Source organism: Heterobasidion irregulare (genome assembly GCF_000320585.1).
Source record: "Heterobasidion irregulare TC 32-1 unplaced genomic scaffold scaffold_09, whole genome shotgun sequence".
NCBI lineage: Eukaryota > Fungi > Basidiomycota > Agaricomycetes > Russulales > Bondarzewiaceae > Heterobasidion > Heterobasidion irregulare.
Genome location: NW_009258205.1, coordinates 593277 through 610683, shown reverse-complemented (window position 1 = coordinate 610683; position 17407 = coordinate 593277). Strand labels below are relative to the sequence as shown.

Genomic DNA, 17407 nt, shown 5'->3' with positions numbered 1-17407 from the left:
TGGACATGATGAGCCGAGGGGATAAAGTGTCGTGGGCCGACTCGACCTGATTGGATGCCAAGAGCTAGGGGCAGTCCGCCTTCAATTGGTCAGTTGAGGGAAGTCCAGAAAAATCTAGTCGTTGTCTGGCATAATACACCATCGGACTGACACAGTGAAGTGCATACTAACAGACATGACATGCCCTCTTTCAGAATGGGCGCAAGTCTTTGCCACTTTCCAGCGATTAGAGATGCATAGGCAACGATGGCAGATCGGGCACCGACCACAGCTGGTATATAAACGGCAAGTTCGTGGACTCGCCTGATGTGAAAATTCGAGACAGAACTCATTTCCAGAAGAGGCGCCAGGCCACAACTGAATCGAGTATTTGGGGATGGGACGGATATGGATACGCGGATCTCTAGGACGCGTTTTTCGCTGATCAAGACTGTCGATTGAAAAACGCAGCGATGTATAGGAATCACGTACACCGGTAGTCTCAGCGAGCTTCGTTACAGTGTTGCAAAATTGTAGTCGTTTCCGAACTTGAGGCTAGGATAAAGCTTCGTCGAGACGTCAACAAAGAATTTGTGCAAGGTATCGAGTACGTGTGGTTTAACTAAACTGGACAGATGGGCATATAGCGCGCTTGACGTGATGGAGGCGTATTCGGGAGAGACCTTTTTGATGTGGGACTTAGATGTAGAGCTTGCCTTAGAAGTATAAGGATGGGGCCATTTTGAGATCTGCATGAGAGTCGGTATGGAGTGTCGAGTAACAAGTTAGCACAGCACAAGCTAGACGATCATTTCACTCCACACGAAGACATATCAAAGGGAGGAGGTGATCAAAGGTCAGAGGAACAGGTAACAGTTGGGGACTCAATCTATGCGAAGGGCCCGAGAGCATCGCCTGTGGGGCCGATGATGCGCTGCGGCTTGCAAGGAAAGAGTTCTCAGGCAGTGAGAAGCGGGATTTCTAAAGCTCTGCAAGCTGGAAGATGACGCTGGTTAGAAGCTTAGTGTTTAGATCGAATGAACCGCTCGAAAGCCGTTGCAATCGTCGTCGATGCCGCGTTTGGCTTCAAGGACGTGAGGAGATGACGTAAACCGTGGACGCCTTGACCGAGAACGGTCGTCGACGACATGCTGAGTTCGGTCATGCGGCCTCTTGGATCTCCTTCGACTCCCACGGCGTTGTCTGCGCGCGTTTCCTCTCCCCACCACCTTCATTATGCCGCTGAAGGACTCTCCTGAAGACGATTCGAATATTTCAGAGGGCCCTCAGCTTGCTGATACGATGATTTCTAGCCAGAATTCGTGCCATGAGAATTGCTGCGCTAACGAAGGACTTGGCGCTCAAGAAATCGAGATAATTGTAGGCGAGTGCATTCCTGATGGAGCAGGAGGCTGTCAGAGGTCGCAAGGTCGCGAGACCAGCTGTTGCACGTCTAACAGCGACAGGGTAATTGCAGGTATGGACCCCATTCAACACCGAGCAAGGGTGGAGAAGGGCGGCCTCTTATCTTACCTTGTCTCTCATAGGACCCTGCTGCACTGAGGTTGCTGGAGAAGAAGAATGCTGCTCTGATTGTGGAGCTGAGACTGAAGAAGATGAGTGCTGCTCGGATCGTGCACCAGCAATCAAGGATGAATGTTGCTCGGATTGCGGAACACCACCCAAAGATAACACATGCTGCTCGAATCAAGGTTCGGCGCTTGAAGACGATTGCAAAGACAACTGCTGTGCTGGAGCGTCTAGTCCACCTTCCGGTTCTGAAAGCTGCTGCGCAAAACCTGACGCCGCGCTACGAAGTGAGTTGTATGGGAGCCGTAACTGGAGGAGCATAAATGACACGGTTTCTCCACCAGTCGCTGATGAGAAAAAATGCTGTGAAGACGACGGCTGCTCGAAGCCAACAATTCGTCGTCGCACTATACATCGCAATGCATGTGAAAAGGAGTCCATTGGGCATTCACACGCCAAAGTCAGGCCTTCTCACCACAATGCTCACACGCAATGTGGGATGGGAAATACTCTTGGTCGGTTCTTTGAAGCTGCTTGTTGCTGTCTCATCGACTGGAGTCACAAGGCCCCTCGTGCTGGGCATCATCATCACCCCAAGAAAGACTCTCCCAGCCCCGTTGTGAAGAACGGTATCATCCGTACTTTTACGAGAGCTGAAGGCTCGTCGTTAGTCGATGAGACTCTTCTTGAGCGAGGTGGATCCGAAATTCGCAACCTCGTCCTATCAGTTCACGGCATGGACTGTCCATCGTGCGCTTCGAAACTCACTAAAGCTCTCCTCACGCTCCCCTCCGTGACAAACGTCAAGGTGAACTCGTTCACTGACCAGGCGACGCTGATGTACAAGGAGGGCGTGGTTCTTCCTGAAAACGTCGCAAAACGCGCGTCAGAACTTACAGGCTTCACTTGCGCTGTCCTCCAGGAGGTTAGGGTCGAAGGCAATTGCAAGACCATGCGCGTCATCATTCCCGACAAGGACGTGTCTTGGGAGAAGACCAACCTACCCCCTAGCGTGACAGTGATGGCTATGAGACGTCAGCAGACCATGAATATCCTCGAAATCGAGTACGATGCCGCTGTCATCCAGCCTCGCTTAGTTTTAGCAGCGTTTGCGCCTTGGGAAGCGAGCTTCCTACCTACTCCAAAACCAAAGGCTAGTGACCAGGCAGTAGAGGAACTTATCGCGCTTCTTCGTCGCACGCTGGCCTCGGCTTCCTTGTGCATCCCTGTCCTTGTATTTGCGTGGGCACCACTTCCAGCAAGGCCCAACGTCTATGGCGGGTGTTCCCTCGCTCTCGCAACTCTGATTCAGTCGTTCATAGCAGCCCCCTTATATTCTTCCGCATTGCGCTCCCTTTTCTATCAACGGCTCATAGACATGGACCTATTGGTCGTCCTCAGCTCCTCTATAGCCTACATATTCTCGGCTGTCGCCTTCTTAATGCAGGTTGCTGGGAAACCATTCTCTGAGCCATTCTTCGAAACTCCAACCTTACTCATCACCCTGATCATCTTAGGCCGCCTCATCTCTGCGTATGCGCGGCGACGGGCTACGTCATCTCTCGACGATATCAGGGCGCTGCAAGCCGAGACGGTAGACCTCGTGGATTCAGATGGCTCCATCGTGACAATCTCTGCGGAGCTAGTCCATAAAGATGATGTCCTGAGGGTCTTGCCAGACACGCTCATTCCAACAGATGGTGTTGTGTTGCGTGGTACCAGTCAAGTCAACGAGTCTTCTATCACGGGCGAGAGTATGCCTGTGCAAAAGAGCGAAGGATGTAAGCTGACGGCCGGAACCTTGAATCAGTCTGGTGTCCTAGAAATGGGAGTCGAGCGAGTGCCCTCAGACAATACGGTGTCCGACATCGGGAGACTCCTGCTTGAGGTTCAGGACTCGCGCCTTCCCGTTCAGGATCTGGCTGACCGCGTGGCATCGTATCTCGCCCCTGTGATTTTAGCAATAGCGGTGGTCGTCTTTTGTGTCTGGATCGCGGTCGGGATACGCGTCCGAAGCCAGGATTCCAGCACTGCAGGAATTGCGGCACTTCGCTACTCTATCTCCGTGCTTGTCATTTCTTGTCCGTGTGCTTTGGTCCTCTGTGTGCCCATGGTAGTGGTGATTTCTGCTGCTGTTTCTGCCAAGGAAGGTATTTTATTCAAGGTGAGGAGACTCTTTGTGCTTTTCAAGCCCCTCGGCTGACACACATCAGTCTGTCAAAGCAGTGCAGTATGGCAAGAATGCCCAGGTAGTCGTGTTTGACAAAACGGGAACGTTGACGACAGGAAACCTTTCCGCAGTGCAGGTCCATATTCCATCGGACGCGTCGATCAGCATGATCCTCGGACTCGTTTCAAGCAGTCGCCATCCCGTCGCGCAAGCAGTAGCAGAATACTTACGAGTCACATATCCAGACGTTTCGGAAGTGCAACTCACTGATATGAAGGAGATACCCGGGGAAGGTATCGAGGCGCAGCATGGACAACTGCTGGTCCGAGGCGGGAACCCGACCTGGCTCAAGATCACAGAGGACCCGTCTATCCAGGACTTGCAAAGGAAGGCACTCACTTTATTTGCTGTGACCGCGGGGCAGAATCTCGTTGCCACGTTTGGCCTTGCAGATACCGTCCGCCCCAGCGCCCGTGCTGCTATTCAGCTCCTCAAGCAGCGCAAAGCTGATATATATATTGTCAGCGGCGATGAGCAGAGTGTCGTCAGCACCCTTGCCGAGAAACTCGGTGTCGACCCCGATCATGCCATCGGGGAATGTCGGCCGCAGGCCAAACAGGAGCGCGTGCGGGCTCTGCAGACTGCATCTGCGGTTAAGGGTAGGGCTAAGAATGGCGCTGTGATGTTTGTCGGCGACGGGACGAACGACAGTCTTGCACTCGCACAGGCCGACATTGGCGTGTCCCTCAGCTCCGGGACAGACATTGCCCTTAGCGCTGCAGACGTCATCATCCTCGACTCTGATACCGCTGACCTCGCGCGCAGCCTTCGGACTATCTTCAGCATCTCCCAGGGCGCGGTACGCAGAATCACGGTCAACTTCGTATGGGCATTCGTATATAATACGGTCGCGGTTCTCTTTGCCGCGGGCGCGTTCGTGAGAGTGCGCGTCGCCCCCCAGTACGCGGGTCTGGGCGAGATGATTTCAGTTGTCCCAGTTGTTTTGGTCGCCTGGAGTATGTGGCTCTTGAGACGTTAGATTTTGCTCGATGTTTGTTAGCTTCACGACCTCATACGATGTTGAAAGTGACAGGTAAATAGACTGGCGCTATTCTAACCTCCTGCCTACGACTACGAACACATGCTTGATATGATCATTCTCTCATCTGACTGCAATGGAAATCGGGTTCATACACATAATTTGATGGAAGGTATTCGTCATCGAGATACAAAAATGAGAGTCCAGGAACACAAAGATATGAACACTCGCGAAGAGTGAGGAAGGAAAAAATTTCATCGAACACAACAGCCCGAGAGTAGTCTGAATCGAGTTTCATGATGTCCCCACCTCAAGGTGAGAGCAAGGTCATGAGCCGCGAAGTGAACTGAAGGATAGTTGGCCGACCAACCAGCCAATGTCTCCTACCAATGCTTCATACGCCTTTCCTCAACAACTCTGCAAGCATCTACGGCACTTTACAGAGGCGTCGAGGAACACAACAGAGCTACCCAAGCTGCAGCAGCGGCTTTGCGTGTGAACTCTGTGCCAAACAAGATGACTCGGCGCGATGGCAAAGGTGAACGGACAACAATGGCATAGAGGAAGACGATACACCCATTCCAATCGACACGTACCAAGCCGCTCTATCCCGCCTCCCTATACATGTTAGCTGACGGGCACACATGGACAAGTTCTTCGGATATGGATAGAGGGCGTATTTCTGGTATGTCGAGCAGCCTGTTGAGACTAGGCTCTGCTAGAGCCGATAGAGATGGACTCAGACCTTAGCCCGCTCACGAAAGAGACGTGCAAGACGTCCTGTACGGTGTGAGCCTCGCGGCCTTGGAGCTGTTGTGGTTGAAGAAACCGAAACTTTGCCCTCGAGTCTATACAAGATTTTGGGTCTCCGCTTTGATTCACGGAATTTCCCGAAATCTCCAACATGGGGAAGCAGGCCAGCTGTTCAGAAAGGTGCCACAAAACACAAAACTGCCACAAACTACTTGATCTTTGTTCAAACGTTCAATGTTAAAGAGTGAAATGAAACCTTTGTCTAATTTACGCTGTGGTCACTTGACCGCTTCTACTTCGATGCTTCATATTGACCTCAACAGAGACCCGCCCTAGTGCTTATACAGCAAGTTACCTATGAACACCTCGAAGGTCTCTCATGAATTCACCACGAACCCCTTAACCCTCTCGTGTGCCTTTCTGACTACCTTGGACCGTAGCGTTGGCATTCAAGATAGCTAAATGCGCCTCAGAGGGAAAACGTTCGTTCTGAACGAAGGTATGGCGTATTTGCTAGTGCGTCCGGGCAAACCGGAATTGCACTTCACTGTTCCAGTCCGACAGCGTGTCTTACCAGTAAACCATGATGTCGTTGAGTCCCCTCGACTGGCCGATTGGACAGCTAGTGCTGATATTCCTCCAGTGCTGGCGTCGGAATCGGAAGGGCCGGTTGATCCACAATACTTCGTCCCTCCTGCTCGTGTCCAAGCGAACTGTGACGTTTTCCTCAAGATCCGTTCAAGTGTATAATATATAGCTGTCTCGAATTATGATGAAGATGATTTCTTATTGATATCGGTGTGGAGGGAGTTGTGAATGTCAGGTTCATGGCGGACCTTCAATTAGCGTCTCACATCGGCGGTGTAGCACATGATGACTTTTGGATCATTAAAATGGGCAAGTCAGAATCACCCAAGGGGGAGTTGTGAAGGGTAAAATGTGAATAATGTTATGACGCCAATAGTACAGACAATACAATAAAAGACAACGATAAATCCTGAAACTCAAACCTCCTGGCTCTCTTTCTTTCCCTTCTGCGTTTTGCTGGGAAGAAGCTGATAGAAGATAAGCATTTGCCGCTAAATAATATCGAAAAGGAGCGTACCTCAGGGTTGATGAATGGTACAACACCGCCCTGCGAAATGACGACGTCGCCAAGAAGCTTGTTCAACCTGTAAGGCGTACGTTAACGAATGTGTGGCATGTAGAAACACGTGAACTTACTCCTCATCGTTACGGATGGCGAGTTGCAAGTGTCGTGGCACGATACGCTGCTTTTTGTTATCACGAGCAGCATTGCCGGCGAGCTCGAGGATTTCAGCGGCAAGGTATTCGAGGACGGCAGCAAGGTATACTACAATTTGGATCAACATCATTTCGCTTGGACAAAGGAAGACACGCACCAGGTGCACCAGCGCCGACGCGCTGAGCGTAGTTACCTCGCTTCAACAGACGATGGACACGACCAACAGGAAACTGAAGGCCAGCCTTTGCAGAGCGCGATTGGGATTTGGAGCCCTCTGTGGAGGCCTTGCCAGACTTTGATTTACCGCTAACTTTGCCAGACATGGTGGAATTTGTGCGTGGAAGTGAGGACTGGTTACGATGGTGAAGCGGTGGGGTAAGGATAGAGGACGCGAGGAGAAAGAGTTGAAACCAATGTGGAGAGGAAAGGCATATAGCTTTATACAACGCGATCGTGAAAGTCACGAGCGGCGTTAAACAAAATAAGGTTTGGTAATCAACGCGACGCGTCGACGCGTCGGCGACCAAACACACACAAAGCCAGTGCTCAACGTATATAGCGCGCTTCCTCTCCGAATCGTGTTTGCTCCTAAACCCCGTCCTTCTTGCCTCTCCCGTTCACTCTCACCAACTCTCGCCACTCTCATAACCATCTCCATCCTTTCACTCATCAATGGCACCCAAACCCGCTTCCACTGCCGGCAAGGCCCCTGCTTCCACCGCGTCCAAGGCGCCGGCAAAGACTACTGAGGGCTCAAAGGCAACAAAGAAGACCGCAAAGACTGGAGCTGAGGGTGAGGAGAAGAAAAAGCGGCGCAAGACTCGCAAGGAGACATACTCGTCATACATCTACAAGGGTATGTGTATTTGAGTTTAGAAATCAGCCATGCCCTGACCTTTACTTGCGCAGTCCTTAAGCAGGTCCACCCAGACACCGGTATCTCCAATAAGGCGATGGCTATCCTCAACAGCTTCGTCAACGACATCTTCGAACGGATTGCAACAGAAGCATCCAGTGAGTTGTCAGGTTGACACTTCGCCTCGGATGAATCTGATTTTCTATAGAACTTGCCGCGTACTCCAAAAAATCCACTATCTCCTCGCGAGAAATCCAGACAGCAGTCCGGTTGATTCTCCCTGGCGAGTTGTCGAAGCACGCCATCTCTGAAGGCACGAAGTCCGTGACGAAGGTATGCTGGTCGGTCTTTTTACATTCGATACTTTCAGCTAATCACTTCGTTTTCCAGTTCTCGAGCGTCGGTGCCAAGTGATTGTTTATTTTGGGGAGTGATTGTTTTGATGTATATTGCCGTGTACATTACTAGTATATTTATCGACTACTTGCCAGCTTGATTTCACTTTTCTCGCTTGCTTCCGCTCTGGCTCATAAGTATCACAGCTCACCGGTAGGTTGGATCGTTCAGCAGACATGCTCAACTGTTCAACTTTGTTCAACCATCTGCTCTGCAAGCCGATGTAGTTTCTCAACTTGCGACCCACAATTTTTAGGAGACGATTTCGCAATGTACGATCTAAGGTTTGTTGAGCATCGAAGAACCATAAATTATGAAAGGCTATCAAGGCATTCATATTGGTCGTATAACTGCTCATAGCCTATGAGAGCTATATCTTGCCTATGAGCAAGTTTCTAATCATCTCTCGAGCGGTCACCCGGGTCGTCTTCCACAGTGTAGGGATGTCGAGCGTCGACGTCAACCCGTCCGCAAACCCGAACGGAAGCATTAGAGGGATCCAGCCTGCGAGAGCGGTAAGCTGGAACCACACGAGAACGAGACATGGGGATATCGAAACGCACCTCGGGCATATTCCATGGCCCAGCACCCCTCATGCATTTTATACTGCTTTGCAACACCTCTTGGCATGAGATGCACGCTCCCAGCAGGATACCTCTCCATCTCCAGAGCACCTGGCTGGAACGCCCACTGCTCGCCGACTAGAATGTTGAAGTAGTCGTCCGCGGTGTGCAGCCCCGAGTGCCCCTCCGTCCCGAGCGGGGTGCCAAAGATGATCAGGTACTCGGTGATGCTCGCGTGGATGACGTACATCGCGCCCATCGCACCGCCGGCGTTGTTGAACATCCATTCGGACGTATCCGCGTTGAGCGCGATCTGCGTCGACGGGTAGGTAGCGGTGAGGTTTGAAACTATGTGGGATATCATGCCCGCAGTATTGTTCGGGGAGGCCGCAATGGCTGCCTGCGCAAGTTCGTGGATCGCAGTTGGATCGAAGACATACCAACGGTCCTTTTGGTCAACAAACGGGATACGCACAGTTTAGTGAACGGCACGTGGATCATATTATATGACCGCGTACCTTAATGGCGTCGAGCCAGCTAAAAAGTGCAGACACGACGCATACGAAGACAGCACGAAGGACCCATTTAGTGATAGGATCCCGCTTTTTTGTCACCTTAGAGGCGAATGTAGACCGAGATTTTGAGGACATTCGGCGGACGAGTAAGGTGAGGGGAACAGTGAAGGGTTCCTTAGATGGTCGTCGCGCCCTAACGACTCCCAGCGATCGTACTGCCTTTTATACTGCCGATGATGCCGAGATGTGGTACGAGGGCAGGTCGTACGACGCGAACGCGCCACGGGGTCGCGCATCGGGAATGTGCTGATATTGCTTACAAATCGATAGGAAAACCCACTCTTCCCGGGTCGCCAGGCTCTCCCCACCCAAATGCCGATTGCGAACCTTGTTTCTTGGTTCATTGATTTGATAAAACCTTTCTATATGTCAATCTGTTCATTGGGTCGTGTTTTGACTGTGTGATTTTTCAAGGACAAGTGGAAACCTAATAGCACCGCAAAAGACGAAAACCCGCCGGTCGATACTGGTGAAAGGATAGTGGACTGGTCAGCCATGTTTTGCGCCCAGATTCATCTCCACTGAGATGGCTTCCACAGTTTGAAGTCTGTACAAATCTCGAACAATTCCTCGCATCTGAACTCATAGGGATGCTGCTCAAGACTGCTTACAGTGATATCCGTTTTGCGCCCGCTCTCCCGCTCATTGGCATCTTCGAATAACCGCTGGAAGGCCGTTGCAATCGAGGACATTCCTCTCGGAAACGTGATTGTGGGAGACACCGGCCTTGTGTATTTCTACGAAAGCACTGATGATTCAAAGCCTTCGTCCGATGTCAGAGCCATCTAACAGTGCACTGCTCGAAAGGAACAGACATACTTCAAATCGTGTCCCAGGCACAATGTCCTGAATTTGTTAGGCTCACCGCAGTCGTCAAGAACGAGATAGTCAGTGAGTCCCTCATCGGTGTCACCGACGAATTTCGTAGCATACGAGCACCCAAGCATCTTGAAGAGCTTCTTGGTATAACTCTGCCTCGTGTCTGAGTTTCCTCATGGCGCTTTGACCGCACGTCACCTTCCATGCGTCATATGGCGCGACACCCTTGATGGGTTCAGGTAATGTACCACGATAGACCTCTTTCTGGCGGCCCTCGTGATTTTCTGCCTATATGGGTGGAATCAGGACAGGCATACCGAGGTTCGGTGATGTAAAGCTTGTCGTTTTAAGTCAGAATAGACAACCAGGTTGGACCACGACAGCTTGGACCGAAAGCGTAGAGGTGAGAGCATCATGTTGGATTACATCTACGCCCATTTGCCATGCTGAACTAAGCATCTTTGCATCAGAGCAAGATTGAACACTGCATTATACACTCCAATTTCCTCGAATTTTTACCGGATATCATATCCGTGCTCGCGCCATACCAGCGTACCAATCCATAACGACGTTTCCTTTGCCTGTGGGCTTCTCTCCCTGCGAGCGCCCGGACGAGGACTCTGGGACGCCTCGCACCAGCGCCACTCCATATGATATCCACACAAGGTCAGTTGTCATGCGGCGCAATTTTGAAGCAAAGGGCCGTCAAGCGTAGAGCTACCATGGGGGCTGGAGCTGAATAAACTTACGAGTTTAGATTGAGGCTCGGCATCGCTCGGTGCGCGGGCGGTCGGTGGCCGGATGAGTATGACAATACTCGGTGGTTTGGTCGGTTGGCGTGTATATGTCAGGTATAGACGCGCCCCAAGAAAAGGAAAAGCAGGGCATTGTCCAGGTGTGTAGACGACGATGGCAATCTCTGATCCAAAACATGGACAAATAAGATGCGTTACGATGCGGGCCTGTGTCAAGAATTAACGCACACGGCCGCCAGCCTGCTAGCTCCGGCTCTCGTGCAAGGCCCACGCAGAATTCATCTCGACACCAAAAGCCTGCAGCTCCTAGCCCGTCAACGCGGGACCGGAGCGACCTTCCTGCCCAATTATCGAGCTGCCGGACACACGGTAGTGACGCGCCTCATGCATGGTATCAACTCGGCCAACTCGACCTACTCACCAGTACCATCACCTGCTGCTGCCACGGCGCAGCAAATAGCCACGGCGCAAGGCATGACGAGCGAGTAAGGTCCTGCACAAATAGTGGGATCGGCGGCGTTGCCGGCTTTAAACGAGCCTCCTAAAGAGAAATTCGGCGTCAACAGTCATCGGCGCCCACAACGAATGATGCCCTAAGGAGGAATAACACAGGACATGCACCTTTAGTATATGTGCCACCAGTAAGCCTGCATACATGTTGTCGAAGATTTATCTGAGTCTTGTGGGCCTGCACCATACCCACACTGTCAAGTTCAATACATTCCATTCCCGACCCCGACCTACAAATGAAGGGCGGTGTCATTTGAATCACGCTCATCGCTCTTGCACAGTCCACTCGGCGTATGTATTAACCAATGTGTGTACCTTTTCGACCATCAACCATGAAAGTCGATGAAGGCACGCGCCCGCAGTGTCATTTGGCGAGGCCGTGAATGGCAGCCTGCGCAAGTTTATGGATTGCAGTTGAGTTGAATGTTCTTAACGTTCCTATTTGCAAGCGAATGCGATACGCGTAGTTCAGTAGACGGCACATGCATGGGATTGTGTATTGGCATAATACCTTGATGATATCTCACTGATCAAAAACTGCAGACACGACAGCATACGAAGACCGAAGGTCTCTCATTTTCTGCACCTTAGGCAGGCATTGCGCGGACAGGGATGGCGAGAGCCAGGGAGCTCTAGATGTAGATGTTAATGCAATAGAGACTAAGTGCCCGAGCGACTGAGCGCCTTTGAACAGCTGGCAACGCTGATGTACGGTACAAGCTGGTACAAGGGCAGGTTGTACGCTGTTGAACGACGCGAACGCGTCGGAATGTGCTGACAAATCAGGCGCCAGGCTCCCTTCAGCTACTCTCCCTCCCGATTTCACGGAACTCTAGCATCGTTATTCTCCGTGATGCCCACGAATCGGATTCCCATTTTCCTTGTACTCGTCTCGGTACTGACTGCCGTACTGCTCACTCCGTGGAACGCTAACAACATATTCTTAGACGTTGGGGACTCTGAAGAGGAGAAACCAACATCGTTACGATCGGCACGAATCTTGTTGCTAACTGCGCACCCAGACGACGAGGCATTCTTCTTCGGACCCACTATTGTATCTCTAGCCTCCCAGCTGAGGGGTGATAGTAGCGCCGGGGAGCTGTATTCTTTGTGTCTCTCTACTGGCGATGCAGATGGGCTCGGGGACATCAGAAAGGGAGAGCTTGTACGCAGCCTCGACGCATTGGGTATTGCAGAGGGAAGGCGATGGCTTTTAGATAAAGAGTATGTCCACCGTTTGTTGATGGTGTCGGCGAAGAAACGGGATGAGTGAATTCAAGGCTGTGACGCTGACATGTTTGTCCGCAGAGGATTGAAGGACAATTTTACTACAACATGGGATGCAAATCTCATAGCAGACGTTGTAAGGCCCTACGTCATTGAACATCGGATCTCGACTGTACGTGCCTCCACTCTGATCCATGAATTGGGCTTATTGGGCGTAATTTCATCCCGTCTGACTGTCCAGATCCTGACGTTCGACCATCGAGGCATATCTTATCATCCAAATCACAGGTCTCTTTTCCATGGCGTAGCTCACCTGCTTTCCACGATCCCGGACCCTCCAAAAGCCTATGCCCTCATCTCACTTCCCACACTCGCCAAATATTTTGGCGTAGTCGCGCCCCTCCTCGCAAAGCTAGACATCGCCTTCGCCCACGCAGTCTCTTACTTTGGATACCCCTCCTCTGATATTCCCGTTTTTGTCGCGGGTGCTAAGGACTATCTGACCGCCGCCCGCGCGTTGCGGCAGCATAAATCTCAGATGATATGGTTTAGATGGCTTTATTTAGTTTTCTCGCGGTATATGTGGGTAAACGAGTGGGTAGAAATACTGGCAGCAGTCACTCAATGACACCGGACCAAAAAAGAATTCCACATATCTAGAGCGAGTTTCTATCTTCCTTGTCACATCTGAGTTTATGATTTAACACCACCAATACAGTGTAATGCTCTCAAACATAACACCTTTAGGCTAACTCGTGATAGTTGCTTTGCCTTCTCATTGTGAACACAACGACATGCAATGCCCGACCGTCTGATCTCTGTGGCCGCTCTCTTGCGGGTTTATCGTAAGCACTCAATAACAGGAATCGCAAAAGATCAATCATTTTGGTATCTAAATAGACGACACAGCCAGGTATACATTGCCGTGAGCAGTCAACAAAGCCGCGTTCATACGAATACAATCAACTGGGCAGCTCCCTTTACTGAAGAGTCTTCGGGGCGATCACTTTCTGACTGTTGGTGGGCAATAGCGTTCAACTGAACGTAGAGGGCGCACTCACATGGCTTCCACAGATTGAGCTCGTTACATAGTCTGTGAAGTTCCTTACGCCCAAATTTATATGGATGAGGTTCGATTGCATTTATCTCGACCTTCATCTTGCGCTCGCATTCTTCCATAGCATCTTCGCACGACAATGATAGGAGAACCAAGGCAATCGAGGTCTTTTGTCTTGGGGACGTTATTGAAGGAGACGCCAGATCCACGAATGCATTGATCACGTCGATCCTTGGAAAAATATCTGAATGTATAGCGTTTCGCGGCGCTGGAGGGAAATAAAAAACTTTGATTGAATTCCAGATCCAGGTCTTCAAAGCAAGTTTCGGCAGGCTCGCCGCTATAGTTGAGAGCGAGGCAGCCAGTAAGACCTTCATCCGTCTCCCCAATGAAGTAATCAAAACACGATGGCATCAGGCGTCAGTTTTGGTAAAGCTCTGTTTCGGGTTTGAGGACCGCCATGGCGTTTTGACCGTACGTGGCCTTGCACACCACGAAGGACTTGCCCCCGACAGGGTCTGACAACGTACCGCGATACACTTCTTTTCGACGGCCCTCTCGTAGCAAAAGCAACTCGGTGATCACTATATCAGGATCGTCCCTGACATTTGGGTTGGCATTACAAAGGACGGACCGCTGGTTGCCCATTTTTGACTGGATAGGAGGAAGTGATACAGGCATTGAAGGGGAGTATACAAGTTTCCCGTCACCGAGATGATGATTGGTCAAAATCAAATCCGAGTGCAACCCAACAGTGTGGCGCACGTTTCGGCTTTCGATCATGGCAAGTTGATATAGACGGTAAACATAGACTCTACTCTACACCTGGAAGCCATGGGGTCACAGCTGAGCATAATTTTCCACAGCACATGCATCTTCGGGTTCATACGTAGACATCATAATCGGAAAATCCCTGACACTATACAACATGCTTTGATGGTCACCCGACTCACTCGCGCGCGTGCTTTCTTCACACCAGCATATCAATTCTGCATGATCACCACGCTTCTCGAGTAGGTCCTAGAGCAGAAAGCTCTCACTTCGTCTGCATGGGCTTCCCACTCGTCTTCACCGGCGCAGGGCCTTGAGTGGGGCGACTCGGCCGCCCTGCGGGCATCGGGACGGGGAACTGGGACGCCTTGCACTGGTGCCGCTCCATCCGGATTCTGCACGAGCGAGAGGGTCAGTAACCATGCATCACAAGTTTGGAGCCAAAAATTACTCGAGCTAAAGTAACTCACCCGTTCAGGCTGAGGCGCGACATCACTTGGACATGGTGCTATAAATGCTGGAGTGGGCAAATGGGTGGTACGAGGCTGGCGATTTGAACCTTTGCAGGGATGTGTGTTTGTATTTCTGGTACGTCTGTTGGGCCTCTTATATAGAGACGAGAGCGGAATTAGCGCTTGAACAGATGCGTCGCATACAAGCGCACGCACCTTGAATGGTACGTAGAATGACCGTCGTATGTCAGGCACATGAGCACCCCACCAGTAGGAAAAGCACGATATCGCAGAACGGGGTGGACAAACGGCTATGTTAGTGGTACTCACCACTTTGAGCCAAAACCTGGACGAATGAGACGCGATTGCACGATGCGGGCCTGTGTAACATATTAGTGTGCACAGCCGCCTGCCTGCCCGTTCTGACGCCCGCGCGAGGCCCACGGAGAATTCATCTCGACGATCGTAGCCACACTAAGAGCCTGCATCTCCTTGCCACCCATCGACGCGCGGGTGACCGGAGCGATCTTTCCTCCTAGTCTTCGCCGTACATCGTGCCATGCTGCCGGACGCACGACCCTCGTGGCCTTGAGCCGGCCAGCTAGGCCTTCCTACAACTACACCCACCTGCTACTACCTCAGTAAAGCCGCTTCGCGCCACTTAGCCACATCGCGAGGCATGACAAGCGAATATAGTTCTGCAAAAATAGTGCGATCGGCGGCGCTGCTGACTGTGAACGAGCCTCGAAAGAAAGTCGGCGTCAACGTCCGTCAGCGCCCACGGGTAATGATGCCCCAAGGAGTAATGATTCATGGCACACCTTTGGTACAGTGAAACAGCAGGTGTGTGTACATGTTGATGAGCATACTTCCGAGCCTTGTGCGCCAGCACGATTTCCGTGGTGTAGACTGTCACCCTGAGCTTTGGCAATTCACGTCAGGTCAATGTAGTCAAAACGGAGGGCAGTGTCAATTGGTATCATCGCAATGACACATCCAGGGTGTCGTATGTTGCAGATGGTGCCTTCTGAGATCCTGAATCCTCATTGTGTCCTGCTGAATATGGGTCACTCGTCAACATCTCGGTACAGAAAGAGTCGACAGCTGTGCGCACTCAACCAAAAAAGAAAACTGCCATAAAAACCACCGGCCACCGACCGCCGAGGTTGATTACGGAGGCACTCCGACGCCAGCGCAGCCAACGACGCAGCGACCCAACGGAAGCGCGCGACGCGGCATGACAAGCACCTATATGAAACATGTAATTCCAACAGCCCAGTGATATGTGTCTAGCACATACAGCTATACATATGACAGGACGGGATGGAACTAACAAAGTAGGTGAGGGAACCATGACGGGCTTTGCGCTGAGACATTGAGGGGAAGAGGGACGAGGACACAATGTTAGGTTGGCGCGTGGCAATAAGATGGTGATGGGACGAACCAACTATAATCGAGGCCCAATCAAATCACCCTCCTCACTCTTATCCGAGAGAGGGGCATGCTTCTCCTTGTTTCCAGATGACAGCTCAATTTATGCCAACTAATCCTTTGCTTCCGGATTACTTGGCCAGGATCAAAGGAAATGTCGCATTTCGGTGACAAAATATGCTGTCTTGACATGAGCAGTCAAGAAATTCGAGGAGAGAGCCTAGCACGTACCGAACCGCTCGATAATTATCCTCACTTGAAGTTGGTTTCTCATCTATCTCGACTGAATGATTCCCGGCTGCTGCAATTGCAACCCACTCTTGACCTGTATCAAATTTTCTTGAGCCCCTCGATGTCAGAAGCCAAAGTATCGCAAATCAGAAAATGCACTCCTTTCAGCCAGCCATCTCTTGTACCGAGCAGGATAATATCTCTTGTAGTACTCTGCGATAACCTCGTACGCTTCACTCAACGCACACGCCAAAGAGCATTCTTTCGGAGCAGTCGCAGCAAGTTTGTGCGGATCCTCGAGAAGCCTTATTGGTCGATAACCGCAACCATAGAGCACGAAGGCTAACACGCTAAGTCGACAACAAAGTTCTTTACTCAATGTCGTCTCCACTGACCTGGCTACCACAACTCGAGTTCGTTGGTCAACTCGAAGAGTTCCCTACATCCAAACTTGTGGGGATGCGGCCGGATGTTGTTCACGACAACGTCCATCTTGCGCTCGCACTCCTCTTCTGTGGCATCTTCAAAGTCGATCACCAAGGGAATGTCGTTGTGGCCGAGGACATTCCTCTCCGAAACATCGTTGTGGGAGACGCCGGAATTGTGGATTTCCACGAAAGCACCGATGATTGGACTCTTTATACGACGTGAGATCGACGGTGTAGAGCCGGAAAGGAGATAAATTTACTTTAAATCATGTTCCAGGCACGGGAACCTCGTATTGAGAGCCTCGCCGCAGTAATCAAGAACGAGACACCCCAGTAAGCCCTTCGTCGGTCTCACCGACAAAATGTCCATAACATATGGGCACCCAGACGTCCTGGAGAGGCTTGAGCCTGCCTTGGTACAGTGCTGCCTCGTGTCTGAGTTTCTTCATTGCATTCTGACCATACGCCACCTTGCACGCGACATACGGCGCATCCTCGATGAGTTCCGATCACGTTGTACGATAGACCCCTTTCCTGCAGCCCTCGTGGAGCAGTTTCAGCTCGGTGATGACGAGATCGGGGTCAGAGCCGCTGTTCGGGTCGGCGTTGCGTAGGATAA

General features: G+C 51.3%; 7 protein-coding genes across 7 annotated transcripts; 3 read left to right on the top strand and 4 right to left on the bottom strand.

Moving 5' to 3' along the window:
- Positions 1 to 1016: 1016 nt before the first annotated feature.
- On the top strand, positions 1017 to 4718 carry HETIRDRAFT_107538 (P-type ATPase; the record flags this gene model as incomplete). Its single annotated transcript, XM_009551623.1, has 5 exons — positions 1017 to 1073; positions 1527 to 1796; positions 1854 to 2024; positions 2075 to 3673; positions 3723 to 4718. The coding sequence occupies 5 exons, from the start codon at positions 1017 to 1019 to the stop codon at positions 4716 to 4718; spliced, it is 3093 nt and encodes a 1030-aa protein (XP_009549918.1).
- A 1763-nt stretch (positions 4719 to 6481) lies between these two features.
- On the bottom strand, positions 6482 to 7025 carry HETIRDRAFT_27951 (uncharacterized protein; the record flags this gene model as incomplete). The annotated part of the gene is made up of 4 exons (XM_009551335.1): positions 6482 to 6526; positions 6577 to 6643; positions 6696 to 6825; positions 6875 to 7025. Coding segments are annotated over 4 exons (393 nt in total), but the record flags the coding sequence as incomplete, so codon positions are not given.
- A 511-nt stretch (positions 7026 to 7536) lies between these two features.
- Positions 7537 to 7906, top strand: HETIRDRAFT_244431 (uncharacterized protein; the record flags this gene model as incomplete). The annotated part of the gene is made up of 3 exons (XM_009551622.1): positions 7537 to 7573; positions 7627 to 7731; positions 7782 to 7906. Coding segments are annotated over 3 exons (267 nt in total), but the record flags the coding sequence as incomplete, so codon positions are not given.
- A 433-nt stretch (positions 7907 to 8339) lies between these two features.
- Positions 8340 to 9182, bottom strand: HETIRDRAFT_107535 (uncharacterized protein; the record flags this gene model as incomplete). The annotated part of the gene is made up of 3 exons (XM_009551621.1): positions 8340 to 8473; positions 8533 to 8980; positions 9051 to 9182. The coding sequence occupies 3 exons, from the start codon at positions 9180 to 9182 to the stop codon at positions 8340 to 8342; spliced, it is 714 nt and encodes a 237-aa protein (XP_009549916.1).
- Positions 9183 to 9619: 437 nt separating this feature from the next.
- HETIRDRAFT_119914 (uncharacterized protein) lies at positions 9620 to 11157 on the bottom strand (the record flags this gene model as incomplete). Its single annotated transcript, XM_009551620.1, has 7 exons — positions 9620 to 9844; positions 9927 to 9953; positions 10041 to 10214; positions 10302 to 10377; positions 10483 to 10570; positions 10910 to 11020; positions 11103 to 11157. The coding sequence occupies 7 exons, from the start codon at positions 11155 to 11157 to the stop codon at positions 9620 to 9622; spliced, it is 756 nt and encodes a 251-aa protein (XP_009549915.1).
- Positions 11158 to 11523: 366 nt separating this feature from the next.
- Positions 11524 to 13046, top strand: HETIRDRAFT_126598 (uncharacterized protein; the record flags this gene model as incomplete). Its single annotated transcript, XM_009551619.1, has 4 exons — positions 11524 to 11554; positions 12139 to 12415; positions 12500 to 12590; positions 12660 to 13046. The coding sequence occupies 4 exons, from the start codon at positions 11524 to 11526 to the stop codon at positions 13044 to 13046; spliced, it is 786 nt and encodes a 261-aa protein (XP_009549914.1).
- A 375-nt stretch (positions 13047 to 13421) lies between these two features.
- On the bottom strand, positions 13422 to 14739 carry HETIRDRAFT_119912 (uncharacterized protein; the record flags this gene model as incomplete). The annotated part of the gene is made up of 5 exons (XM_009551618.1): positions 13422 to 13432; positions 13480 to 13719; positions 14006 to 14247; positions 14516 to 14641; positions 14717 to 14739. 5 exons carry the CDS (start codon positions 14737 to 14739, stop codon positions 13422 to 13424), a joined length of 642 nt encoding a protein of 213 aa, XP_009549913.1.
- Between the last annotated feature and the right edge of the window lie 2668 nt (positions 14740 to 17407).